Source organism: Phocoena phocoena, chromosome 9 (genome assembly GCF_963924675.1).
Source record: "Phocoena phocoena chromosome 9, mPhoPho1.1, whole genome shotgun sequence".
NCBI classification, from domain to species: domain Eukaryota; kingdom Metazoa; phylum Chordata; class Mammalia; order Artiodactyla; family Phocoenidae; genus Phocoena; species Phocoena phocoena.
The window spans coordinates 29,891,297-29,919,197 of NC_089227.1; the positions used below are offsets into that span (position 1 = coordinate 29,891,297).

Sequence of the window (27,901 nt, forward strand, 5' to 3'; positions counted from 1 at the left end):
GGGTAGTTGCTTCCCACTATTTTGGTATTGCATTTGTTTCTTTAGTTTTGATTGACATAGTTATGTATATGTTAACTTATTTTAATTTCATAGAGCTGCTTCATTATCATTTTTGTACAACTATGCTTTAGTTTTGAAATCGTAATTGCTTCTGTCTTTACACTTGTTGATATCACTTCTGTGCTGCCCACAAGTTTCTGTTTTCTTGTTCTGGGAAAGAAATAATCAAGTTGCAGGGCATGTAGGAAAGAAAAGGCAGAGGAAGAGGGTAAGGGTAGGGGGGATGGATAGATTGGAAGTTTGGGATTGACATATACACACTGCTATATTTAAAATAGATGACCAACAAGGACCTACTGTATAGCACAGGGGACTCTGCTCAATATTCTGTCATAACCTAAATGGGAAAAAAAATCTGAAAAAGAATGGATAAATGTATATGTATAACTATATCACTTTGCTGTACACCTGAAACTAACATAACATCTTAATCAACTATATTCCAATATAAAATAAAAAAAATAAAGGCAGTGGAAGAAGTGAGCAAAAAGACAGAAAAGTTATACATCTCAAGGTCTTAGAATCTTTTTTCTCTCCAAAATTACCCAAATTCTAATTACTTTTTAAAAAAATTAATGAACGAATGAATTTTTTGGCTGCATTGGATCTTCGTTGCTGTGTGTGGGCTTTCTCTAGTTGCAGCGAGTGGGGGCTACTCTTTGTTGCGGTGCGTGGGCTTCTCATTGCGGTGGCTCCTCTTGTTGCAGAGCACGGGCTCTAGGCGTGTGGGCTTCAGTAGTTGTGGCACGCAGTCTCAGTAGTTGTGGCTCGTGGGCTCTAGAGCGCAGGCTCAGTAGTTGTGGCGTACGGGTTTAGTTGCTCCACAGCATGTGGGATCTTCCCGGATCAGGGCTTGAACCCGTATCCCCTGCACTGACGGGCGGATTCTTAACCACTGTGCCCCAAGGGAAGTCCTGCCTAATTCTTATTACTTTGAGCTCAGGTTTTTTGTTTGGTTTCTGTACAGTTTGTTATTGAAGTATCTCTTGATTTTTAACACAGCTTTTTGAGCAGCAGCACAGGATGTTAGAAGCTTTTGCAAAACATAATAAAATGATGAAAGATTGTTCAACTGGAAAAGGTACGTATATTGTTTTTTTTTTTTCTGACTTAAAAAAAAATTCTCTTGTGCTGAAAACATTTTTCTAACTTCAGGTTTGGGGTTTTATTGCAGGATTTGACCGTCATCTGTTAGGTCTCTCACTCATAGCAAAAGAGAAATGTCTCCCTGTTCCAGAACTCTTTACAGACCCACTTTTCTCCAGAAGGTAATATAACGTAGTGTTTTGTAACCTCATCAGTTTCTTTCTTCCTGAATGTTAAAAGCTTTTCAGAAACAATGTAAGCTTCTGTAAGCCTAGTAAAATATCCTTTCTTTGTGCCATACAGTGGAGGAGGTGGAAACTTTGTTCTCTCAACAAGTCTGATTGGTTATTTAAGAGTCCAGGGAGTGGTGGTTCCCATGGTACACAATGGCTATGGATTTTTCTATCATATCAGAGATGACAGGTGAGGCTGCTCTTTTTATTATTTTTTATTTTAGTATATTTTATTTGCATCTATAAATTTTTTTAGAATACTATTTCATTTATTTTATTTTTTTTTACATCTTTATTATTCTTAACTGTGCTCACTTTTGTTGTTTTTGTCTTTCCTACGCTATGATTCTGTTGGTGTTGTCATCTGTCACTCGCTGCATGGGCAATTATTTTTTACGACTTAGGTGTTTAATGCGTATTTGTTTCTCTTTCCTGCTTTTGAGACATTTGTCAAATCAGTCCTTTAGGTGTTTTATGCAGAGCACTGTTTCAGGTTGACTCAGTGATCACATCATCATCATCCTCCAAAATCAGTACACATATTACCATATTTGTTCTACCCAAGGTATTTGATGACAAGTTCAGATAAAATTTGATGGTCTGTAAATATTTGGTGGTTAGTGCGGTCATAGACAATACTAATGACACCAAGACAAGAGACAAGCTCAATTAATTTGTGTTCAGAAAAGGATGTTTTACCAATTCAGATGCATTTCATTTTGGTTGTATGGGGTTTGACTTAAATTTGTGGAAAGAATGAGAAAGAAAATACTAAAACCTGGTAGGGTAAAGAGAGGTGGAGAACAAGGTAATAGCGAATTGACAGAAAGGCTTGGAAAGTCCCCTTTCACAGAGTCTGGCCGTCTCTTCACAGGGATCTGTCAGAGCTTGGGAATTAAGATAATGGGGCTACATATAGCACTGTATGAATAAGAAGAGAGCAGGCTTAGAGGCATTTCAGGTGGAATGGGAATAATAATATGTGTGACACCTTACCTTTGATAAAGGAGGCAAGAATATATAATGGAGAAAAGACAGCCTCTTCAATAAGCGGTGCTGGGAAAACTGGACAGCTACATGTAAAAGAATGAAATTAGGACACTCCCTAACACCATACACAGAAATAAATTCAAAATGGATTGAAGACCTATATGTAAGGTCAGAAACTATCAAACTCTTAGAGGAAAACACAGGCAGAACACTCCATGACATAAATAACAGCAAGATCCTTTTTGACCCACCTCCTCGAGAAATGGAAGTAGAAACAAAAATAAACACATGGGACCTAATGAAACTTAAAAGCTTTTGAACAGCAAAGGAAATGATAAACAAGATGAAAAGACAACCCTCAGAATGGGAGAAAATATTTGCCAATGAAGCAACTGACTAAGGATTAATCTCCAAAATTTACAGACAGCTCATGCAGCTTAATATCAAAAAAACAACCCAATCCAAAAATGGGCAGAAGACCTAAATAGACATTTCTTCAAAGAAGATATACAGATTGCCAACAAACACATGAAAGAATGCTCAACATCACTAATCATTAGAGAAATGCAAATCAAAACTCCAGTGCGATATCATCTCACACCAGTCAGAATGGCCATCATCCAAAAATCTAGAAACAATAAATGCTGGAGAGGGTGTGGAGAAAAGGGAACCCTCTTGCACCCTTGGTGGGAATGTAAATTGATACAGCCACTATGGAGAACAGTATGGAGGTTCCTTAAAAAACTAAAAACCGAACTACCGTATGACCCAGCAATCCCACTACTGGGTATGTACCCTGCGAAAACCATAATTCAAAAAGAGTCATGTACCAAAGTGTTCATTGCAGCTCTATTTACAATAGCCAGGACATGGAAGCAACCTAAGTGTCCATTGTCAGATGAATGGATAAAGAAGATGTGGTACATATATACAATGGAATATTATTCAGCCATAAAAAGAAATGAAATTGAGTTATTTGTAGTGAGGTGGATGGACCTAGAGTCTGTCATACAGAGGGAAGTAAGTCAGAAAGAGAAAAACAAATACCGTATGCTAACACATATGTATGGAATAAAAAAAAAGTGGTCATGAAGAACTTAGGGGCAAGACGGGAATAAAGACACAGACCTACTAGAGAATGGACTTGAGGATACGGGGAGGGGGAAGTTGGGACAAAGTGAGAGAGTGGCATGGACATATATACACTACCAAACGTAAAATAGATAGCTAGTGGGAAGCAGCCGCATAGCACAGGGAGATCAGCTCGGTGCTTTGTGACCACCTAGAGGGGTCGGAGAGGGATGGTGGGACGGAGGGAGACGCAAGAGGGAAGAGATATGGGGACATATGTGTAGGTATAACTGATTCACTTTGTTATAAAGCAGAAACCAACACATCATTGTAAAGCAATTATACTCCAATAAAGATGTTTAAAAAAAAAAAATCGGATGTGGCCAGATGTGGCAAGGCCCCCAACGGTAACCAGAGCTCTCACCCTTGGTCCACTCTGAGGCTGCATTCAGTGTTTAAATGCAATGCTAGGAGACCAGTTCCAGTCTGCTGTACATGATGGAGCGATAAACTTTTACTGAAGATTTTTTGGAGGAGATGTGGAAGAAGAGTGATATTGCATACCACGTGGCAAACATCACAGCAGTTCCCTTTAAACATCTATGTTCCACCGGAATTTCCTCTCTAAATATCAGCCTCCTGGGACTTCCCTCGTGGTCCAGTGAGCAAGACTCCGTGCTGTGGTGCTTCAAGGACAAGGGTGCTTCAAGGACAAAGGACGACCCTGCCTGAAAACATTCAGCGTCACACCCCCTACTGGACTCTTAATCACCCTCCCCACCATGTTGTGATGGTTATGAAATTCCTGAGCCCACCTGGGCGATGGGACCTGTCCCAAATAAGGAAAGGCATCTGCCCTGTCCCATTCCCACTCTATAGAAGGAAGGTATATATGCTTCGACCAATCAGTAAATGAAATTTTCACCTTGGACCATTCCTTTGTTCTCTGGCTGTAAAAACTGACTAATAGCACATGTTCGGAATAGGAAGTCAGCCCACTGTTCTGGCAGCAACCGTTCCCTCTAACAAATTCTGTCTTCTTTAAAAAAAAAAAAAGTGTGACATAGTTCAGTTTCTAAGGTACTGTTTTTCTATTTTTCCTTTTTTAAAGAGTTTACATTTAGTGTTATTCTTTCAAAATTTTATCATCTGTCTCCATGTCATGTGTGATTTGTGCATACCAGAGGTGCTTGTATTTGTTGGCATCCAAGTCTTAGATGATGTATTCCCATAGTATTCAGTTTCTGTACATTAATCTAGAAATTGAAGGTTGAATGATAAAGGTTAAACATGGGTCTTATTAGCCATTTTTATCCTTTACCAGGTCCAAAATCATCATCATATACAGAGAATAACTAAAGGATTCTAACATATTCTCTGACAAGTCGTGGATGTTACATTGCATGCAGTGATAAGAGTTTAAGCCAGATATGCCTCAGCTCTTTGACTTTTTGAAAAATGTAGTTTTAATGATCCTGGGACATTTTCCATTCGCTTATTCAGGAAATATTTAATGAGAACTTAAAATGTGCCAAGGATTGTTTCAGGTGCTAAGGACACAAGACAGACAAAACCCCTCTCTTAAAGATAGTATTTTCTACTTGGGAAACAGGAACAAGAGCAAACAAATAAGCAGGATAACTGCAAATAGTGAGGAAGGTTGTAGAGCAGATAATCAAATTGTTGTGGTAATAGAGACAAACTGGTAGGGACAGAGCACTGCTTTATATAGTATGTGGTCAGGGAAGGTGTCTGAGGGAGGGATGATGAAACTGAGATGTTAAGGATGTGAAGGAATCCGTCATACGAATAACCAGGAAAACAGCTCTCCAGAATCTGGTCCCTGCTTGCTCTCTCCAACTCTGCCACCCTGGCTGAGCCACCGTCTTCTCCCACTTAGGTCACTGCAACAGGTTCTCTGCGGTCTTCTTGCCTCCACCTGTCCTTCCCTACAGACCGTTCTCTACACAGCAGCCCTGATGGCCAAATGGAACTCAACTCGTATGGTTCTCCTACTCAGAAGCCTCCGAGGGCTTTTTCTTTCACTCAGGCAAGATCCAAAGTCCTCCTGAGAGACCCTACATGATCTAGGTCTCATCTACCTCTCTGACCCTGTCTCCTACAAGGCTGCCACTGATTCCCTTGTACCTTGAACATGCCAGGCAAGCGCCCTCCTCAAGGCCTTCACGGTCATGATTTCCTCGGCTTAGTAGTCTCTTCCTTGAAATACGTGCAAGGATGACTCTCTTATTTCAGATAGGTATTTGCTGTCGTCTGAGAGGCCTTCCCTGACCATCTAAAATAGCATTTTTTCCCCCTTCCCCACACACATCTGCATTTTAACCACCGTGTGTGTGTGTTTGTGTGTGTATGTACTTATTTGCATGTTACCTATCTTTCCTTCCTAGAATACAGTCCCACAAACATGGTCTTTGTTTTTGTATCCCCAGCTCTGTAACCATACCTCATAAATATGTTGCACTCAGTAAATGTTTCACAATGACTTTGTTGTTTAACATAAGCATACAGGTCTGAGGGTAGGGAAAAGCGTGGAATTTTAAGGGACAGAGGCACTATGGCTCTACATTAACAATTGAGTGGGAGGGTGGTAGAAGAAGAGATTGAAGAGCGGTAGACAAGAGCTAAATCTGGTAGGGAGGGCAGTGTTCTCAGCCCTGAGTACACATGAGAATCACCTGGAGAGCTTTAAAAACAGCACTCCTGGAGATACTGATTTGGTTGCGGTGGTCAGTTGATGTAGGGCCTTGTAACATGCTAAGGAGTCTGGATGTTCTCCTAAAAGTAACAGAAAGCATTTTACCAATTTTAAGCATGAAAGGTACATTTTATTTACATGTGAAAAGGATCCTTGGCTGTTACGTGCCATATAAATTAGGTGGACAGTACTATGAGCAAGAATAAGATGAAGGAAAAAAAATGAGATGAAGGATATCAGGAAGCATGGATGATACATTGAACGAGGCAGTTGATACTGAGGGTGGAGAGCAGTAGAGGTATTTGAGAGGTATTTTGGAGGTAGAACCAGTAAGATTTACTGATGGATTGCTGATTCCGATGGTGGCATTTACTGGGATGGAGAAAATTAGGGGGGAAATGGCCATGTTAGGGTAGAATCAACAATTTTGTTTCCTACATGGTGACTTCAAGATTTCTGCTAATACAGGAATTTATTATAATTTATATACAAGAGAATATGCCAGTAGGCAGTTGGATATATGTTTGGAGCTCAGAAAAGAGGTCAGATCTCGAAGTGTACATTTATGAGTCATTACTATGTATACACCCAAAATCGTTTTTAAATGAAATAACAGTACATGGAAATTCTCTGAAAGGAATTTTTTCATTCACTATTAAGCTTGAAAATGTGTGGCCTAAAGAATATTGGTTTATTTTTGAAATAGCATTTTATTTTATTTTATTTTTAGAACTACAGTGCCATGTTTATTGTGAAGTGAAATTATTTGTTAGAGGAATTAATGAACACCCAGCATGTGGATATTTGGACAATAATTTTTTTTTGGAATTTTATTTTTTTATACAGTAGGTTGTTATTAGTTATCTATTTTATGCATATTAGTGTATATGTGTCAATCCCTATCTCCCAATTCATCCCACCATCCCTCACCCCCCCACTTTCCCCCCTTGGTGTCCATATGTTTGTTCTCTACATCTGTGTGTCTGTTTTGGCCTTGCAAACTGGTTCATCTGTATCATTTTTCTAGATTCCACATATATGCGTTAATATATGCTATTTGTTTTTCCCTTTCTGACTTACTCTGTATGACAGTCTCTAGGTCCATCCACGTCTCAACAAACGATGCAATTTCATTCCTTTCTATGGCTGAGTAATAGTCCATTGTATATATGTACCACATCTTTATCCATTCGTCTGTTGATGGGCATTTAGATTGCTTCCATGACCTGGCTACTGTAAATAGTGCTGCAGTGAACCTTGGGGTGCATGTGTCTTTTTTGAATTACGGTTTTGTTCTGGGTATATGCCCAGTAGTGGGAATGCTGGATCATATGGTAATTCTATTTTTAGTTTTTTAAGGAACCTCCATACTGTTCTCCACAGTCGCTGCTGTATCAGTTTACATTCCCACCAACAACGCATTTGGTGGGAATGCACTGTTGCATTCTCCACACCCTTGCCACCATTGGTTGTTCGTAGATTTTCTGATGATGCCCATTTTAACCGATGTGAGGTGATACCTCACTGTAGTTTTGATTTGCATTTCTCTAGTAATTAGTGATGTTTAGCAGCTTTTCATGTGCCTCTTGGCCATCTGTATGTCTTCTTTGGAGAAATGTCTACTAAGGTCTTCTGCCCATTTGGGGATTGGGTTTTTTTTAATATTGAGCTGCATGAGCTGTTTATATATTTTGGAGAAAATCCTTTATCTGTTGATTCATTTGCAAATATTTTCTCCCATTCTGAGGGTTGTCTTTTCGTCTTGTTTCTAGTTTCTTTTGCTGTGCAAAAGCTTTTAAGTTTCATTAGGTCCCATTTGTTTATTTTTGTTTTTATTTCCATTACCCTGGGAGGTGGGTCAAAAAAGACTCTTTATGTCAAAGAGTATTCTTCCTATGTTTTCCTCTAAGAGTTGTGTAGTGTCCGGTCTTACATTTAGGTCTTTAATCCATTTTGAGTTTATTTTTGTGTATGGTGTTAGGTAGTGTTCTAATTTCATCCTTTTACATGAACTGTCTAGTTTTCCCAGCACCACTTATTGAAAAGACTGTCTTTTCTCCATTGTATATATCCTTGCTTCCTTTCTCATAGATTAGTTGACCATAGGTGCGTGGGTTTATCTCTGGGCTTTATATCCTGTTCCACTGATATGTATTTCTGTTTTTGTGCCAGAATCATATTGTCTTGATTACTGTAGCTTTGTAGTATAGTCTTCAGTCAGGAGGTCTGATTTCTCCAGCTCCGTTTTTTTCCCTTAAAATTGCTTTGGCTATTGAGCTCTTTTGTGTCTTCATACAAATTTTAAGATTTTTTGTTCTAGTTCTGTACAAAATGACACTGATAATTTGATAGGGATTGCATTGAATCTGTAGATTGCTTTGGGTAGTATAGTCATTTTCACAATATTGATTCTTCCAGTCCAAAAACATGGTATCTGTCTCTCCATCTGTTTGTGTCGTCTTTGACTTCTTTCATCACTGTCTTATAGTTTTCTGCATACAGGTCTTTTACCTCCTTAGGTAGGTTTATTCCTTGGTATTTTATGCTTTTGCTGCAATGGTGAATGGGATTCTTTCCTTAATTTCTCTTTCTGATCTTTCATTGTTAGTGTATAGGAATGCAAGAGATTTCTGTGCATTAATTGTGTATCCTGCAACTTTACCAAATGCATTGATTAGCTGTAGTAGTTTTCTGGTGGCATCTTTAGGATTATCTATGTACAGTATCATATCATCTGCAAACAGTGATAGTTTTACTGCTTCTTTTCCAGTTTGGATTCCTTTTATTTCCTTTTCTTCTCTGATTGCCATGGTTAGAACTTCCAAAACTATGTTGAATAATAGTGGTGAGAGTGGACATCCTTGTCTTGTTCCTGATCTTAGAGGAAATGCTTTCAGTTTTTCACCATTGAGAATGATGTTTGCTGTGGGTTTGTCGTACATGGCCTTTATTATTTTTAGGTAGGTTCCCTCTCTGCCCACATTCTAGAGAGTTTTTATCATAAATGGGTGTTCATTTTGTCAAAAGCTTTTTCTGCATCTGTTGAGATGATCATATGGTTTTTTTTCTTCAACTTGTTAATATCGTGTATCACATTGATTTGTGTATGTTGAAGAATCCTTGCATCCCTGGGATAAATCCCACTTGATCATGGTGCATGATCCTTTTAATGTGTTGTTGGAGTGTGTTTCCTAGTATTTTGTTGAGAATTTTTGCTAGTATTTTGTTGAGAATTTTTGCATCTATATTCATCAGTCATATTGGTCAGTAATTTTCTTTTTTTGTAGTATCTTTGTCTAGTTTTGGTATCAGGGTGATGGTGGCCTCGTAGAATGAGTTTGGGAGTGCTCCTGCCTCTGCAGTTTTTTGGAAGAGTTTGAGAAGGATGGGTGTTAGCTCTTCTCTAAATGCTTGGTAGATTTCACCTTTGAGGTCATCTGGTCCTGGACTTTTGTTCGTTGGAGGATTCTTAATCACAGTTTCAATTTCATTACTTGTGATAGGTCTGTTCATATTTTCTGTTTCTTCCTGGTCAGTCTTGTAAGGTTATACTTTTCTAAAAATTTGTCCATTTCTTCCAGGTTTTCCATTTTATTGGCATAGAGTTGCTTGTAGTAGTCTCCTAGGATGCTTTGTATTTCTGTGGTGTCCATTGTAACTTCTCCTTTTTTCATTTCTAATATTATTGATTTGAGTCATCTCCCTCTTTTCCTTGATGAATCTGGCTAAAGGTTTGTCAATTTTGTTTACCTTCTCAAAGAACCAGCTTTTAGTTTTATTGATCTTTGCTATTGTTTTCTTTGTTTCTATTTCATTTATTTCTGCTCTGATCTTTATGATTTCTTTCCTTCTATCAACTTTGGGTTTTGTCTGTTCTTCTGTCTCTAGTTCCTTTAGGAGTAAGGTTAGATTGTTTGAGACCTTTCTTGTTTCTTGAGGTAGGGTTGTATTGCTATAAACTTCCCTCTTAGAACTGCTTTTGCTGCATCCCATAGGTTTTGGGACATCGTGTTTTCGTTGTCATTTATCTCTAGGTTTTATTTGATTTCCTCTTTGATGTCTTCAGTGATCTCTTGGTTATTTAGTAATGTACTGTTTAGCCTCCACGTGTTTGTGTTTTTTACAGTTTTTCCCTGTAATTGATTTCTAATATCATTGCGTTGTGGTCAGAAAAGATGCTTGATATGATTTCAATTTTCTTAAATTTACCGAGGCTTGATTTGTGACCCAAGATGTGATCTATCCTGGAGAATGTTCTGTGTGCACTCGAGAAGAAAGTGTAATCTGCTGTTTTTGGATGGAATGTCCTATAAATATCAATGAAATCTAACTGGTCTATTGTGTCATTTAAAGCTTGTGTTTCGTTTTTAATTTTCTGTCTGGATGATGTATCCATTGGTGTTAGTGAAATGTTGAAGTCCTCCACTATTATTGTGTTACTGTCGATTTCCTCTTCTATAGCTGTTAGCATTTGCCTTATGTACTGAGGTGCTCCTATGTTAGGTGTATATATATTTATAATTGTTATATTTTCCTCTTGGATTGATCCCTTGATCATTATGTAGTGTCCTTCCTTGTCTCTTGCAGCATTCTTTATTTTAAAGTCTATTTTATCTGATATGAGTATTGCTACTCCAGCTTTCTTTTCATTTCCATTTGCATGGAGTATCTTTATCCATCCCCTCACTTTCAGTCTGTATGTGTCCCTAGGTCTGAAGTGGGTCTCTTGTAGACAGCATATATATGGGTCTTGTTTTTGCATCCATTCAGTGAGCCTGTGTCTTTTGGTGGAGCATTTAATCCATTCACATTTAAGATAATTATTGATATGTGTGTTCCTATTACTGTTTCCTTAATTGTTTTTGGAGGTTCTTTTCTTCTCTTTTGTTTCCCACTTAGAGAAGTTCTTTTAGCATTTGTTGTAGAGCTGGTTTGGTGTTGCTGAATCCTCTTAGCTTTTGCTTGTCTGTAAAGCTTTTGATTTCTTCACCGATTCTGAATGAGATCCTTGCTGGGTAGAGTAATCTTGGTTGTAGGTTCTTCCCTTTCATCACTTTAAATATATCATGCCACTCCCTTCTGGCTTGTCAAGCTTCTGCTGAGAAGTCAACTGTTAACCTTATGGAAGTTCCCTTGTATGTTGTCGTTTTTTCCTTGTTGCTTTTAATAATTTTTCTTTGTCTTTAATTTTTGCCAATTTGATTCCTATGTGTCTTGGCATGTTTCTCCTTGGATTTATCGTGCCTGGGACTCTTCTGTGTCCTGGACTTGGGTGGCTATTTCCTTTCCCATGTTGGGGAAGTTTTTGATTATAATCTCTTCACATATTTTCTCGGCTCTTTTCTCTCTCTCTTCTCCTTCTGGGACCCCTGTAATGGGAATTGTTGTGTTTAATGTTGTCCCAGTGTTCTCCTAGGCTGTCTTCATTTCTTTTCATTCTTTTTTCTTTATTCTGTTCCACGGCAGTGAATTCCACCATTCTGTATTCCAGGTCATTATCCGTTCTTCTGCCTAAGTTATTCTGCTGTTGATTCCTTCTAGTGTATTTTTCATTTTTCATTTCAGTTATTGTATTGTTCATCTCTGTTTGTTCTTTTATTCTTCTAGGTCTTTGTTAAACATTTCTTGCATCTTCTCAATCTTTGCCTCCATTCTTTTTCTGAGGGTCTGGATCAACTTCACTGTCATTATTCTGAATTCTTTTCTGCAAGGTTGCCTATCTCCACTTCATTTAGCTGTTTTTCTGGGGGTTTATCTTATTCCTTCATCTGGTACATAGTCCTCTGCCTTTTCATTTTGTCTGTCTTTCTGTGAATGTGGTTTTCGTTCCACAGGCTGCAGAATTATAGTTCTTCTTGCTTCTGCTGTCTGCCCTCTGGTGGATGCAGCTATCTAAGAGGCTTGTGCAAGCTTCCTGATGGGAGGGACTGGTGGTGTGTAGAGCTGGGTGTTGCTCTGGTGGGGAGAGGTCAGTAAAACTTTAATCTGCTTGTCAGCTGTTGGGTGGGGCTCGGTTCTCTCCCTGTTAGTTGTTTGGCCTGAGGCAACCCAGCCCTAGAGCCTACCCGGCTGTTTGGTGGGGCTAATGGCGGACTCTGGGAGGGCTCACACCAAGGAGTACTTCCCAGAACTTTGAGCCACAGCTACCCCTGCCTCTTCAGGAGACCCACCAGCACTAGCAGGCAGGTCTGGTTCAGTCTCCTATGGGGTCACTGCTCCTTCCCCTGAGTCCCAATGCGCACACTACTTTGTGTGTGCCTTCCAAGAGTGGAGCCTCTGTTTTCCCCCAGTCCTGTCAAAGTCCTGCAATCAAATACCACTAGGCTTCAAGTCTGATTCTCTGGGAATTCCTCCACCCGTTGCCAGACCCCCAGATTGGGAAGCCTGACATGGGACTCAGAACCTTCACTCCAGTGGGTGGACCTCTTTGGTATTATTGTTCTCCAGTTTGTGAGTCACCCACCTAGTGGTCCTGGGATTTGATTTTATTTTGATTGCGCCTCTACTACCTTCTCACTGTGGCTTCTCCTGTGTCTGGATGTGGGGTATATTTTTTGGTGAGTTTCAGTGTCTTCCTGTCGACGATTGTTCAGCAGTTAGTTGTGATTCCAGTGCTCTTGCAAGAGGGAGTACAACATTTTATTTTAAATGTACTGCATGCTCAATGTAAAAAAATTTGTAAAATATGGAAAAATATAGGAACAAAGTTAACATTTCCATTATAAGACATAAGACCATTATCTTTCTAATCTATAATATACATAGATTGTGTGTAATTATTACAAATTTAGATCATATTGTAAATATTTTAGTATCCTTTTTGTGAATTGCACTCTCACTTAATATTACTTCAAGCATTTCCCAATGCCATTAAATATCCTTTGAGGTATTTTAATGGTTGAGGAATGTCTAGTCTTATGGATTTCATAATTTAGCCACTTCCATACTATTTCCAGTTTTTCTCATTACAAATAATGATAGTGTTTTATCTTTCCATATTTCATCACATCATTGCCAGCTTTAGACATTATAAAGCAGTCTGTAGAAATTTTGTAGGGAAAAATAACCTAACCTGAATTCTTATGAAGCAAAACATTTTCTCTTTGTTTATTGACATCTGTGTATATTCTTTTGTGAATTGTTCATGTAGGAATGATTGTTCTTTCTATAATTTAAAAATATAACTGAATTTTTAAAAAGTTTAACACATAAATAGAAATCGTTACTCTTCGCAAAGAAATACTTAGATCTTGCTAAATATTTGAGAAGTATATGCACAACATAGCGAGAAAATGCCTACTGATCATGAATCACTATGTGAAAACAAGGCAGGAATTTCTGTAGGTTGCTGTATATCTTTCAGCAAATATAATCCTTTCAAACATTGGTTTCATTATTATATACTGGACCAGAACATGTTTTTATTTTGTTCTGCTTAATCTAAAGTACATGTCGAAGATACGTACTTTCCAGTCTTAATTTTTAGTGACGTGAAAATTGCATGCCGTCCACAAGCTTTACCTTACACAACATTTTGATTTTAACTTGAGCATAATGCATGTTTTGCTGTAGAAAATTTGTGTGTCTGGAAAGGGGAAGGCTAGTTCCAAGAGTGTTAGTAGTGAGGTTTCGGCTCTGAGCCCACCAGAAGCCACGCTTCTTTCCTGTTTGTCTCAGCTTCTTGGGACCACTTTTATCACCTGCCAGATAGGGGGCTTCTTCATCAGGAGCATCTAGAAGGATGTGGTAGTGGAAGGCATATTTTGGTGTCAGGAGAGTTTCTCTCTGGTTTTTCTAGAAACAGGCTTTCTCTCCTCTTATCCTTCCTTCTCTATTTTATTATTATTTTTTTACTCTCTTCAAGCACTATATTCTTTTTCTTTAAAAATAGGTCAAGTTTTATTGCAGACAGTGGCATGAATTCATATTCTAACTCATTCCATTTGGCGCATGTTGGTAAGGTCTTTTACGGGAAGAGGTGAGTTTGTTTAGCACAATAAGAGCTGACCCCAGAGCACTCTTGAGCTCTGGCTAGTTTTTTGTTTCCTTTTTGTCCTTAGGCTCTAGTCACGCAGTAAATTAAGTGTTCCTAGCATTATATGTAAATATGGCTATACTTCCTATTGTGTCAGGTTACATTTACCTAATGTGAGCAATAAATCATAGTTCATATGTGAACAGCCAGATGGAATAAAGGTAATGGCTCTATTCACCATCTCAATTTGGAGCCTTTTTGTGCTGATTTTTGTGTTCTACTTCATCATTTATTATTTGTGCTTCACAGGTTTATTGTGGCCTGTACAGCCTGGAAATCATGTCCAGAGACTGATGCAGAAAAGCTAGTTCAGCAGACTTTCCGTGCTTTCAGTGATATGATGCAACTGATGGACATTGCTCATCTTTAGAGACTAATCATTTAGTAAGCACTTAACAAAACATATCATAAAACTGGATGCTGGGAGTGGGTTGGTGATGTGAGACAGGAAGAGATGTTGACTGAAGGAAACTTGTTGAATGTAGAAATTAGTAGAATTATGTTCTCTAAATTTATTCTGACATAGGAAGTAGAAATATTTTTAAGCTTCCTCTGATGCAGCAGCAATGCAAATTATGACTATAGAACTATGCAAACTTGAAGGTTAGCCTCAACAATGCAAATCTGCAGATTTTAACAATGCAAATCTAACGTTTAAATATCTTTGTTGGTGCCTATATAGGTAACAATTCTTCTCTCTGAACATCCTCATAGACTCTATCTTTCAAGCACTTTAACATTTTCTAGTTGCCAAAGGATATGAAATACATGATTGGATGCTAATTTCCCTGAAATCAATGATTCCACATTCACCACAGGGATATAAGTCTACTATGTTTGGGAGAGACCACTACAATTTAGTCTAAAAAAAGTTTATGTTGAACAGACAAAAGAATTCGGTTGTAGTAAGGAGGTTTAGACCCTCTGACGTACATGAAAAACCCTAAAAAAATTTATTATAGTATATTGTTATAATTAGTTTTGTGAATATGAAATTAAAGCATTTATATTTAAAATCAGTGACTTTAAAAGGATTAAATACTAAATCAGATTGTCAGGATTTATTTTTCCTTTGTTCTGTTTTGTAGTTTCTATTCTCAGAAAATAAAATTCTCAAAATCATATAGCTTCTTGTTTAGTGTTTTAGTAAGTGCTTCATTCCTGTTTGACCTTGTACTTTCTGATCAGTTATGTATTGCGTAATAAACCATGCAAAACCTACTGTCTTATGATCATTTCTCGTGACTGTGTTAGTTGACTGTGCCCATTTGGATGGCTCTGCTTCTGTCTTGCCTGAGTGAGTTACACTGCTGCCATCACCAGGCTGCTGGGTGAGGCTGGGAAGTCTGAGACAACCTCACCACCGCCTGGGGACTTACTGGCTGGACCTCTCTCTGCATGGTCTTTGATCATTCAGGATTCTAGCCTGGACTTCATACTGGGCAGTGAGAATGTTCCAAGAGTGAAAGGTAGAAGTTGTAAGGCCTCTTTGATTGTTTTTAAATAATATCTAAAGAATTGGGTATTTTAGAAGCTGATCACCTCCTGCAGAGAAACCTCTTTTCACTCATGTTTTTAACATGTTCCTCTAACCTGCCTGAAGTTAAGAATTGTCTGGAATGCTTTTTACAAAAAGATTCCTGGGCCTTACCCACACCTACTGAGTCAGAATTTCTAGGAGCAAATGCCCCATGATCCTTATCAGGCAAGTTTGAGAATAATTACATAAGAGTAGGTTGAATTCTCACCTTGAGTCACTATGGTAATGTACCCTTTGCCCCACTCTCTTGGTTAACTGAAATTCAGTCTACTACTACACATGGTTACATTTGAAAAATTCCTTGGTATATATGATTTATTACATATAGAAGACCTGATTTGGATAGATTACTGACCTAAACAACCTGTCATAGCAGTGAGAATGGGTATTGCTGCAGTAAATTAAGGAAAAAACATTTCAGAGTGGTTAGCTTCCAAGGGTTGCCTAGAATATTTCTTTTTGGTCTCCATCTAAACATATTCCTTCTTGTTGAAGTGGATTAATCTTCTGGGAAAATAAAACTATTTGTAAAAGTAATGCAGTTCTATAGAAACAGCATTTTATTGATGTTTCTTTGAAATGTTTCAAATTGCACTGAGATAATATAGTTTTTATTAATGTGTTTCAAACATTTAAATAATATGCCTCTTTCTTTATATGGAACAAATGTGTGCCTACAGTTAGTTTGTCTAAGGACAATTCCATTTTCTCTTGGAATGTGATGATAAATCTGGGAATACATTCCTTTTTTTAAAACCTCAATTCTCTAATAGAATAACTTGAAAATTTACCAATGAAGAGAGTATGCTATTGAACAATATATTTTAACAAGGAAAATTGTTCCCAAACTACCCTGTCATCTACCCAATGAATCAGGACCATAAGAATTTTCCCTATGTCTGTGGCTTCTTTGAATTCTACAGTTTTATTTAATTAATTAATTTTTAATTGATGTATGGTTGATTTACAATGTTAATTTCTGCTGTACAGCAAAGTGATTCAGTTGTATATATTTTTTCCATTATGGTTTATCACATGACATTGAATATAGTTCTATGTGCTGTATAGTAGGACCTTGTTGTTTACCCATTGTGTATATAAAAGCTCACATCTGCTACCCCCAACCTCCCACTCCATCCCTCCCCCACCCCCCTCCGCCTTGGCAACCACCAGTCTGTTCTCTATGTGCATGATTATGTTTCTTTTTCATGGATAGGTTCATTTGTGTCATATTTTAGGTTCCACATATAAATGATATCATATGGTATTTGTCTTTCTCTTTCTGACTTCACTCAGTATGATAATCTAGTTGCATCCATGTTGCTGCAAATGGCATTATTTTGTTCTTTTTTATGGTTGAGTAGTATTCCATTGTATATCTGTTACACATCTTCTTTATCCATTCGTCAATGGACATTTAGGTTGTTTGCATGTCTTGGTTATTGTGAATAGTGCTGCTATGAACGTAAGGGTGCATGTATCTCTTTGGATTAGAGTTTTGTCTGGATATATGCCCAGGAGCAGGATTGCTGGATCATATGGGAACTCTATTTTTAGTTTTCTGAGGAACCTCCATACTGTTCTCCATAGTGGCTGTACCAATTTACATTCCCACCAACAGTGTAGGAGAGTTCCCTTTTCTCCACATCCCCTCCAGCATTTGTTATTTGTGGACTTTTTAATGATGGCCATTCTGACCAGCGTGAGGTGATACCTCATTGTCCTTTTGAATTGCATTTCTCAGATAATTAGGGAAGTTGAGCATCTTTTCATGTACCTGTTGGCCATCCGTATGTCTTCTTTGAGAAATGTCTGTTTAGGTCTTCTGCCCATTTTTCGATTAGGTTTTTTTGTTAAGTTGTATGAGCTGTTTGTGTATTTTGGAAATCAATCGGTTGTTGGTCACATTGTTTGCAAATATTTTCTCCCATTCTGCAGCTTGTCTTTTCATTTTGTTTATAGTTTCCTTTGCTGTGCAAAACCCTGTAAGTTTGAATGGGTCCCATTCATTTATTTTTGTTTTTACTTCTATTGCCTTGGGAGACTGACCTAAGAAAACATTGGTACAAGTTATGTCAGAGAATGTTTTGCCAATTATCTCTTCTAGGAGTTTTATAGTGTCATGTCTTATGTTTAAGTCTTTAGGCCATTTTGAGTTTATTTTTGTGTATGGTGTGAAGATGTGTTCTAGCTTCATTGATTTACATGTGGCTGTTCAGCTTTCCCAGCATCACTTGCTGAAGAGACTGTCTTTTTCCCATTGTATATTCTTGCCTCCTTTGTCAAAGATTAATTGACCATAGGCATGTGGGTTTATTTCTGGGCTCTCTATCCTGTTTCATTTATCCATATGTCTGTTTTTGTGCCAATACCATGCTGTTTTTTTTTAAAACCTTTACATTTAAAAAAATTAATTTATTTTTATTTTTGGCTGTGTTGGGTCTTCATTGCTGCAGGCGGGCTTTCTCTAGTTGCAGCAGGTGGGGGCTACTCTTAGTTGCGGTGCGTGGGCTTCTCATTGTGGTGGCTTCTCTAGTTGCAGAGTATGGGCTCCAGGCACGTGGGGTCAGTAGCTGTGGCTTGTGGGCTCTATAGCGCAGGCTCAGTAGTTGTGGTGCACAGGCTTAGTTGCTCTATGGCATGTAGGATCTTCCTGGACCAGGGCTTGAACCTGTGTCCCCTGCATTGGCAGGTGGATTCTTAACCACTGGCCCACCAGGGAAGTTCCTCCATGCTGTTTTGATTACTGTAGCTTTGTAGTACTCTCTGAAGTCTGAGAGGGTTATGCCTCCTGGGTTCTTTTTTTTTTTTTGCGGTATGCGGGCCTCTCACTGTGGCCTCTCCTGTTGCACAACACAAGCTCCAGACGCGCAGGCCCAGCGGCCATGGCTCACGGGCCCAGCTGCTCCACGGCATGCGGCATCTTCCCGGACCGGGGCACGAACCTGCATCCCCTGCATCGGCAGGCAGACTCTCAACCACTGCGCCACCAGGGAAGCCCATGGGTTGTTCTTTTTCTTCAGGATTGCTTTGGTAGTTGTGTCTTTTATGGTTTCATATGAATTTTAGTTCTGTGAAAAATGTCCTGGGTAATTTGATAGGGATTGCATTGAATCTTCTACAGTTTTATATACCTAAACTCTGCTCTTCACTTTCTCCATATGATTTTTAAATTTTTTTATTCAACTATGGTTGATTTATAGTGTTTCAGGTGTACAGCAAAGTGATTCAGTTATATATATATATATATTTTTTTCAGGTTCTTTTCCATTATAGGTTATTTCAAGATATTGAATATTGTTCCCTGTGCTATACAGTAGATCCTTGCTGTTTATTTTTATATATAGTAGTGCATACCTGTTGATCTTAAATTCCAAATTTATCCCTCCCCCCTTTCCCTTTTGCTAACCATAAGTTTGTTTTCTGAGTCTTTTTCTGTTTTGTAAATTAGTTCCTTTGTATCATATATTTTTTTTAGATTCCACATATAAGTGATATCACGTGGTATTTTTCTCTGATTTATTTCCTTTAGCATGATGATCTGTAGGTCCATCCATGTTGCTGCAAATGGCGTTACTTCGTTCTTTTTTATGGTTGAGTGATATTCTCTCCATATGTTTTTGGTAACTCACAGCTAGGCTGTTTTCATACTTCATCAAGCCAGATGTTACTTTTAACTCCTACTTTTCAAATGCTATAATATCCAACCCCAAATTGGATGTTCTAAATTGATATGGAATAAGATATACCTATATTTTATGATGACTTAGAAAAGAAGTCTCTAAATCAGAAAAAGTTGTAGAATGATTTGAATTTATTTTTAAGATACACTATAACAAGAGTTCATCACTTCTGTGTCCCAGCCTGGACATTGACCATAGAGAAGTAGATGCCTCTCTGTGCTAGCAGCTGCTGGTGTGTGCCGTGCTCCCTGACTTTGCCGTTCTCAATCACCACTATCAAGTCTGCATTCTGAATGGTGGACAGCCGGTGAGCAATCACAATGCAGGTGCGGCCTTCTCGGGCTTTGTCCAGAGCTTCTTGGACAATCTATTGATAAATCAGAACAGAAGCCTTATCTTAAAAATTGTAGAAATAAGTTTTAACTGTAAAGGAAATCTAAATATTTTACCATATGTACAAAAGAAAATTACCTTTCTTGTCTCATTTTGAATCTTTAGTTTTATGCATGTTTTTACATAATCCATCTTTTTTTTCACACACACACACTGTATTTTATTTTTACAAGAGATAGACACCAAGCATTGTAAATGGATGACCACAACAAAAGCAACAATGATTGCAATTACCAAACACGAAACACACTCATACTATGTCATAATATTGACATTCAGTCCAGTAATCCTGCACTGTAACAGTTCCTTTACTTTGCACTGAAAACTGATTTGTATATTTTTTTGCCTCTGAGTCCTTGTGGGATTTCTTTTTATTCAAACAGAAAGTCACAAAAATTATAATCATCCTCATCAGTTCACTCAGTCCCATGTAATTAATTTTATCTTGATCTTTTGTTAGCACTTTTATGAGTTCATCAGTTTTCCATTAGAGTTCTGAAAATGCTTATTCATTCACATCAGCAGTATAGTCAGTTACCAGAAACCTGTACTTGTCAGAGTCTTTTCCATGAATTCCTTGAAGATGAAACCCTTTTATAGGAACAGTTTTGCAAAAGCATCAGAGTACACCCAGAACTGTCTGTAAATGACAAAAGACTTAAAAATGACCACGGTTAAAGATTTGATGAAAGTTCATAATAATGCAATTGACAAGAAAATTTAGTTATTCTGAGATATACATTTTCAAGTAATAACTAGAATTATGCTTTATAACATTATACCAGAACATAAGATTTTTAGAAATTTCATGGAATGTCTGAAACATTTATATTAACATTTTTCCATAATAATAACCCAAAGAAAGTTTAGTTTTAGTAGTTTGTTTTTTTATACTGCAGGTTCTTATTAGGCATCAGTTTTATACACATCAGTGTATACATGTCAGTCCCATTAGCCCAATTCATCACACCTCACCCCAACCCTCCCCCCACACTGCTTTCCCCCCTTGGTGTCCATACGTTTGTTCTCTACATCTGTGCCTCAACTTCTGCCCTGCAGACCGGCTCATCTGTACCATTAGTCTAGGTTCCACATACATGCGTTAATACACGATATTTGTTTTTCTCTTTCTGACTTACTTCACTCTGTATGACAGTCTCTAGATCCAACCACGTCTCAACAAATGACTCAATTTCGTTCCTTTTTATGGCTGAGTAATATTCCATTGTATATATGTACCACATCTTCTTTACCCATTCATCTGTCGATGGGCATTTAGGTTGCTTCCATGACCTGACTATTGTAAATAGTGCTGCAGTGAACATTGGGGTGCATGTGTCTTTTTGAATTATGGTTTTCTCTGGGTATATGCCCAGTAGTGGGATTGCTGCATCATATGCTAATTCTATTTTTAGTTTTTTAAGGAACCTCCATACTGTTCTCCATTGTGGCTGTATCAATTTACATTCCCACCAACAGTGCAAGAGGGTTCCCTTTGGTCCACACCCTCTCCAGCATTTGTTGTTTGTAGATTTTGTGATAATGCCCATTCTAACTGGTGTGAGGTGATACCTCATTGTAGTTTTGATTTGCATTTCTCTCATAATTAGTGATGTTGAACAGCTTTTCATGTGCTTCTTGGCCATCTGTATGTCTTCTTTGGAGAAATGTTTATTTAGGTCTCCTGCCCATTTTTGGATTGGGTTGTTTGTTTCTTTAATATTGAGCTGCATGAGCTGTTTATATATTTTGGAGATTAATCCTTTGTCCATGGATTCGTTTGCAAATATTTTCTCCCATTCTGAGGGTTGTCTTAATGTATATTTATTTTTGGCTGTGTTGGGTCTTCGTTTCTGTGCGAGGGCTTTCTCTAGTTGTGGCAAGCAGGGGCCACTCTTCATCGCCGTGCGCAGGCCTCTCACTATTGTGGCCCCTCTTATTGTGGAGCACAGGCTCCAGACGCGCAGGCTTAGTAGTTGTGGCTCACGGGCCAGTTGCTCCGTGGCATGTGGGATCTTCCCAGATCAGGGCTCAAACCTGTGTCCCCTGCGTTGGCAGGCAGATTCTCAACCACTGCGTTACCAGGGAAGCCCCTGAGGGTTGTCTTTTCGTCTTGTTTATGGTTTCCTTTGCTATGCAAAAGCTGTGAAGTTTCATTAGGTCCCATTTGTTTATGTTTCCATTATTCTAGGAGGTAGATCAAAAAATATCTTGCTGTGATTCAAAGAGTGTTTTTCCTTTGTTTTCCTCTAAGAGTTTTATAGTCTCTGGTCTTACATTTAGGTCTCGAATCCATTTTGAGTTTATTTTTGTGTATGGTGTTAGGGAGGGTTTTAATTTTATTCTTTTACATGTAGCTGTCCAGTTTTCCCAGCACCACTTATCGAAGAGACTGTCTTGCTCCATTGTATATCTTTGCCTACTTTGTCATAGATTAGTTGACCATAGGTGCGTGGGTTTATCTCTGGGCTTTGTATCTTGTTCCATTGATCTATGTTTCTGTTTTTGTGCCAGGACCATATTGTCTTGATTACTGTAGCTTTGTAGTATAGTCTGAAGTCAGGGAGTCTGATTCCTCCAGCTCCGTTTTTTTCTCTAAAGACTGCTTTGGCTATTCTGGGTCTTTTGTGTCTCCATACAAATTTTAAGATGATTTGTTCTAGTTCCATAAAAAATGCCATTGGTAATTTGATAGGGATTGCACTGAATCTGTAGATTGCTTTGGGTAGTATAGCCATTTTCACAATATTGATTCTTCTAATCCAAGAATTTGGTATATCTCTCCATCTGTTGGTATCATCTTTAATTTCTTTCATCAGTGTCTTATAGTTTTCTGCATACAGGTCTTTTGTCTCCCTAGGTAGGTTTATTCCTAGGTATTTTATTCTTTTTGTTGCCTTGGTAAATGGGAGTGTTTCCTTAATTTCTCTTTCAGATTTTTCATCATTAGTGTATAGGAATGCAAGAGATTTCTGTGCATTAATTTTGTATCCTGCAACTTTACCAAATTCATGGTTTAGCTCTAGTAGTTTTCTGGTGGCATTTTTAGGATTCTCTATGTATAGTATCATGTCATCTTCAAACAGTGACAGTTTTACTTCTTCTTTTCAAATTTGTATTCCTTTTATTTCTTTTTCTTCTGATTGCCATGGCTAGGACTTCTAAAGCTATGTTGAATAACAGTGGTGAGAGTGGACATCCTTGTCTTGTTCCTGATCTTAGAGGAAATGCTTTCAGTTTTTCACCATTGAGGACGATGTTGGCTGTGGGTTTGTCGTATATGGCCTTTATTATGTTGAGGCAGGTTCCCTCTATGCCCACTTTCTGGAGAGTTTTTATCATAAATGCGTGTTGAATTTTGTTCAAAAGCTGTTTCTGCATGTATTGAGATGATCATATGGTTTTTCTCCTTCAGTATGTTAATATGGTGTATCACACTGATTGATTTGCTTATATTGAAGAATTCTTGCATCCCTGGGGTAAATCCCACTTGATCATGGTGGATGGTCCTTTTAATGTGTTGTTGGATTCTGTTTGCTAGTATTTTGTTGAGGATTTTTGCATCTATATTCATCAGGGATATTGGTCTGTAATTTTATTTTTTTGTAGTATCTTTGGTTTTGGTGTCAGGGTGATGGTGGCCTCATACAGTGAGTTTGGGAGTGTTCCTTCCTCTGCAATTTTTTCTAAGAGTTTGAGAAGGATGATTGTTAGCTCTTCACTAAATATTTGATAGAATTCACTTGTGAAGCCATCTGGTCCTGGACTTTTGTTTGTTGGAAGATTCTTAATCACAGTTTCAATTTCATTACTTGTAATTGTTCATATTTTCTGTTTCTTCCTGGTTCAGTCTTGGAAGTTCATACCTTTCTAAGAATTTGTCCATTTCTTCCAGGTTGTCCATTTTATTGGCATAGAGTTGCTTGTAGTAGTCTCTTAGGATGCTTTGTATTTCTGTGGTGTCTATTGTAACTTCTCCTTTTTCATTTCTAACTTTATTGATTTGAGTCCTCTCCCTCTTTTTCTTGGTGAGTCTGGCCAATGGTTTATCAATTTTGTTTATCTTCTTAAAGAACCAGCTTTTAGTTTTATTGATCTTTGCTATTGTTTTCTTTGTTTCTATTTCATTTATTTCTGCTCTGATCTTTATGATTTCTTTCCTTCTGCTAACTTTGGGTTTTGTTTGTTCTTCTTTCTCTAGTTCCTTTAGGTGTAAGGTTAGATTGTTTACTTGAGATTTTTCTTGTTTCTTGAGGTAAGCTTGTATAGCTATAAACTTCCCTCTTAGAACTGCTTTTGCTGTATCCCATAGGTTTTGGATCATTGTGTTTTCATTGGCATTTGTCTCTAGGTATTTTTTGATTTCCTCTTTGATTTCTTCAGTCTTCGTTATTTAGTAACATATTGTTTAGCCTCCATGTGTTTGTGTTTTTTACGTTTTTTTCCCTGTAATTCAGTTCTAATCTCATAGCATTGTGGTCAGAAAAGATGCTTGATATGATTTCAATTTTCTTAAATTTACTGAGGTTTGATTTGTGACCCAAGATGTGATCTATCCTGGAGAGTGTTCTGTGCACACTTCAAGAACGTGTAATCTGCTGTTTTTGGATGGAATGTCCTATAAATATCAATTAAACCTATCTGGTCTATTGTGTCATTTAAAGCTTCTGTTTCCTGATTTTCATTTTGGATGATCTGTCCATTGGTGTAAGTGAGGTGTTAAAGTCCTCTACTATTATTGTGTTACTGTCGATTTCCTCTTTTAAAGCAGTTGCCTTATGTATTGAGGTGCTCCTATGTTGGGTGCATACATAATTGTTATATCTTCTTCTTGGATTGATCCCTTGATCATTATGTAGTGTCCTTCCTTGTCTCTTGTAACATTCTTTATTTTAAAGTCTATTTTATTTGATCTGAGTATAGCTACTCCAGCTTTCTTGTGATTTCCGTTTGCATGGAATATCTTTTTCCATCCCCTCACTTTCAGTCTGTATATGTCCCTAGGTCTGAAGTGGATGTCTTGTAGACAGCCTATGTATGGGTCTTGTTTTTGTATCCATTCAGCAAGCCTGTGTCTTTTGGTTGGAACATTTAATCCATTCATGTTTAAGGTAATTATCGATATGTATGTTCCTATGACCATTTTCTTAATTGTTTTGGGTTTTTGTAGGTCTTTTTCTTCTCTAGTGTTTCCCACTTAGAGAAGTTCCTTTAGCATTTGTTGTAGAGCTGGTTTGGTGGTGCTGAATTCTCTTAGCTTTTGCTTGTCTGTAAAGCTTTTGATTCCTCCATCGAATCTGAAAGAGATCCTTGCTGGGTAGAGTAATCTTGGTTGTAGGTTCCTCCCTTTCATCACTTTAAGTACATCTTGCCACTCCCTTCTGGCTTGTAGAGTTTCTGCTGAGAAATCAGCTGTTAACCTATGGGAGTTCCCTTTTATGTTATTTGACGTTTTTCCCTTGCTGCTTTCAGTAATTTTTCTTTGTCTTTAATTTTTGCCCATTTGATTACTATGTGTCTCGGCATGTTTCTCCTTGGGTTTATCCTGTATGGGACTCTCTGCGCTTCCTGGACTTGGGTGGCTATTTCCGTTCCCATGTTAGGGAAGGTTTTGACTATAATGTCTTCAGATTATTTTTTCTGGTTCTTTCTCTCTTTCTTCTCCTTCTGGGACCTCTATAATGCGAATGTTGTTGCGTTTAATGTTGTCCCAGAGGTCTCTTAGGCTGTCTTCATTTCTTTTCATTCTTTTTTCTTTAGTCTGTTCTGCAGCAGTGAATTCCATCATTCTGTCTTCCAGGCCACTCATCTGTTCTTCTGCCTCAGTTATTCTGCTAATGATTCCTTCTAGTGTATCTTTCATTTCAGTTATTGTATTGTTAATTTCTGTTTGTTTGTTCTTTAATTCTTCCAGGTCTTTGTTAAACATTTCTTGCATCTTCTCGATCTTTGCCTCCATTCTTTTTCCAAGGTCCTGGATCATCTTCACTGTCATTATTCTGAATTCTTTTTCTGGAAGGTTGCCTATCTCTGCTTCATTTAGTTGTTCTTCTGGGGTTTTATCTTGTTCCTTCATCTGGTATATAGCCCTCTGCCTTTTCATCTTCTCTGTCTTTCTGTGAATGTGGTTTTTGTTCCACAGGCTGCAGAATTATAGTTCTTCTTGCTTCTGCTGTCTGCCCTCTGGTGGATGACACTATCTAAGAGGCTTGTGCAAATTTCCTGATGGGAGGGACTGGTGGTTGGTAGCTACATAATCCATTTTGCATATAGTTATGTTCTTTATAAGAAAAATGGATTCTCACACTAGTCACAAAATGATTTAAACTTTACTTCACTTTTGAGTATTTTATTTCCCAGGTTTTCCATTATTAATGAATGCACTAAAGCAAATGAAAAGTGCAAAAAATAATACTTTATACAAGTAATACGTGGTCATTTTTGAAAATTTGGAAAATGCTGGAAGGGATTCAATTAAAATATTGGGGATTCAATTAAAATATCTACCTCAAAATAACCGCTATCTACATTTGTTTATTTCTGTGCTTGCCTATCTTTTAAAATTTTATTGAAATAGAGTTGATTTACAGTGGTGTGTTCTTTTCTCATATAGGTTGTTACAGCATATTGAGTATAGTTCCCTGTGCTACACAGTAGGTCCTTATTGGTTATCTATTTCATATATAGTAGTATGTACATTTTAAAACCAGACTAATTTATCCCTCCCCTCCTTTCCCCTTTGGCAACCATGTTTGTTTTCTATGTCTGTGAGTCTATTTCTGTTTTGTGAATAAGTTCCTTTGTATCAGTTTTAAATTAGATTCCACATTTGAGTGATATCATAATGGTATTTGTCTTTCTCTGACTTACTTCACTTAGTATAATAATCTCTAGGTCCATCCATGTTGCTGCAAATGGCATTATTTTGTTCTTTTTTATGGCTGAGTAGCATTCCATTGTATATATGTACCACATCTTCTTTATCCATTCGTCAATGGACATTTAGGTTGCTTCCATATCCTGGCTATTGTAAACAGTGCTGCAACGAACACTGGGGTGCATGTATACTTTCAGACTATGTTATTCTCCAGATATATGCCCAGGAGTGGGATTGCTGGGTCATATGGTAGTTCTATTTTTAGTTTTTTAAGGAACTTCCATACTGTTCTCCATAATGGTTGTACCAATTTACATTCCCACCAACAGTGTAGGAGAGTTCCCTTTTCTCCACACCCTCTCCAGCATTTGTTACTTGTAGACTTTTTTTTAAATAAATAAAATTTTATTTATTTAATTTATTTATTTATGTATGGATGGCTGTGTTGGGTCTTTGTTGCCACATGCAGGCTTTCTCTAGTTGTGGCAAGCAGGGGCTACTCTTCCTTGCGGTGCACGGGCTTCTCATTGTGGGCAGCTTCTATTGTTGCAGAGCATGGGCTCTAGGTGTACAGGCTTCAGTAGTTGTGGCACACAGGCTCAGTTGCTCTGTAGCATGTGGGATTTTCCAGGACTAGGGATCCAACCCATGTCCCCTGAATTGGCAGGTGGATTCTTAACCACTGTGCCACCAGGGAAGTCCCTGTTGACTTTTTGATGATGGCCATTCTGACCAGTGTGAGGTGGTACTCACTGTAGTTTTGATTTGCATTTCTCCATTAATTAGTGATGGTGAGCATCTCTTTTCATGTGCTTGTTGGCCATCTGTATGTCTTCTTTGGAGAAATAACTGTTTAGGTCTTCTGCCCATTTCTTGACTGGGTTTTTTTTTCCCCCTGGATATTTAGCTGTATGAGCTGTTTGTGTGTTTATCTATTTTTTCATGGTTGACTGCACAAAGAAGTTCTATTTTATAAATTAAATGGGACATGAGGTAGGAGGCCGTACCTTTTCACTTTCAGTATCCAGAGCTGATGTAGCTTCATCCAACAGTAGGATTCGGGGGTGTCGGATGAGGGCTCGGGCAATAGCAATCCTCTGTTTCTGACCTCCTGAAAGCTGAGTCCCCTTATCTCCCACTCTTGTTTCATATTTCTGCAAGTTAGCCATTAGTAAAGTTAATAAAGTTCTAGCTCAGAAAAATTCTAATGACATATT

The 27,901-nt window shown here is 37.9% G+C and overlaps 2 protein-coding genes across 2 annotated transcripts in view; one reads left to right on the forward strand and one right to left on the reverse strand.

The window, feature by feature from the left end:
- The window catches only part of CROT (carnitine O-octanoyltransferase), a 57,475-nt gene extending 42,914 nt beyond the window's left edge, over positions 1–14,561 (forward strand). The window contains exons 13-16 of the mRNA XM_065883865.1: positions 1,063–1,141; positions 1,235–1,328; positions 1,450–1,569; positions 14,441–14,561. Coding sequence (XP_065739937.1) covers positions 1,063–1,141; positions 1,235–1,328; positions 1,450–1,569; positions 14,441–14,561 — 414 coding nt within the window. The remainder of the gene's footprint in view (positions 1–1,062; positions 1,142–1,234; positions 1,329–1,449; positions 1,570–14,440) is intronic.
- A 5,016-nt stretch (positions 14,562–19,577) lies between these two features.
- Positions 19,578–27,901, reverse strand: part of ABCB4 (ATP binding cassette subfamily B member 4) — an 80,714-nt gene continuing 72,390 nt past the window's right edge. The window contains exons 26-27 of the mRNA XM_065883546.1: positions 27,692–27,838; positions 19,578–19,781 (exon numbers count right to left, since the gene is read on the reverse strand). Of these exons, the coding sequence (XP_065739618.1) occupies positions 19,578–19,781; positions 27,692–27,838 (351 nt within the window). The remainder of the gene's footprint in view (positions 19,782–27,691; positions 27,839–27,901) is intronic.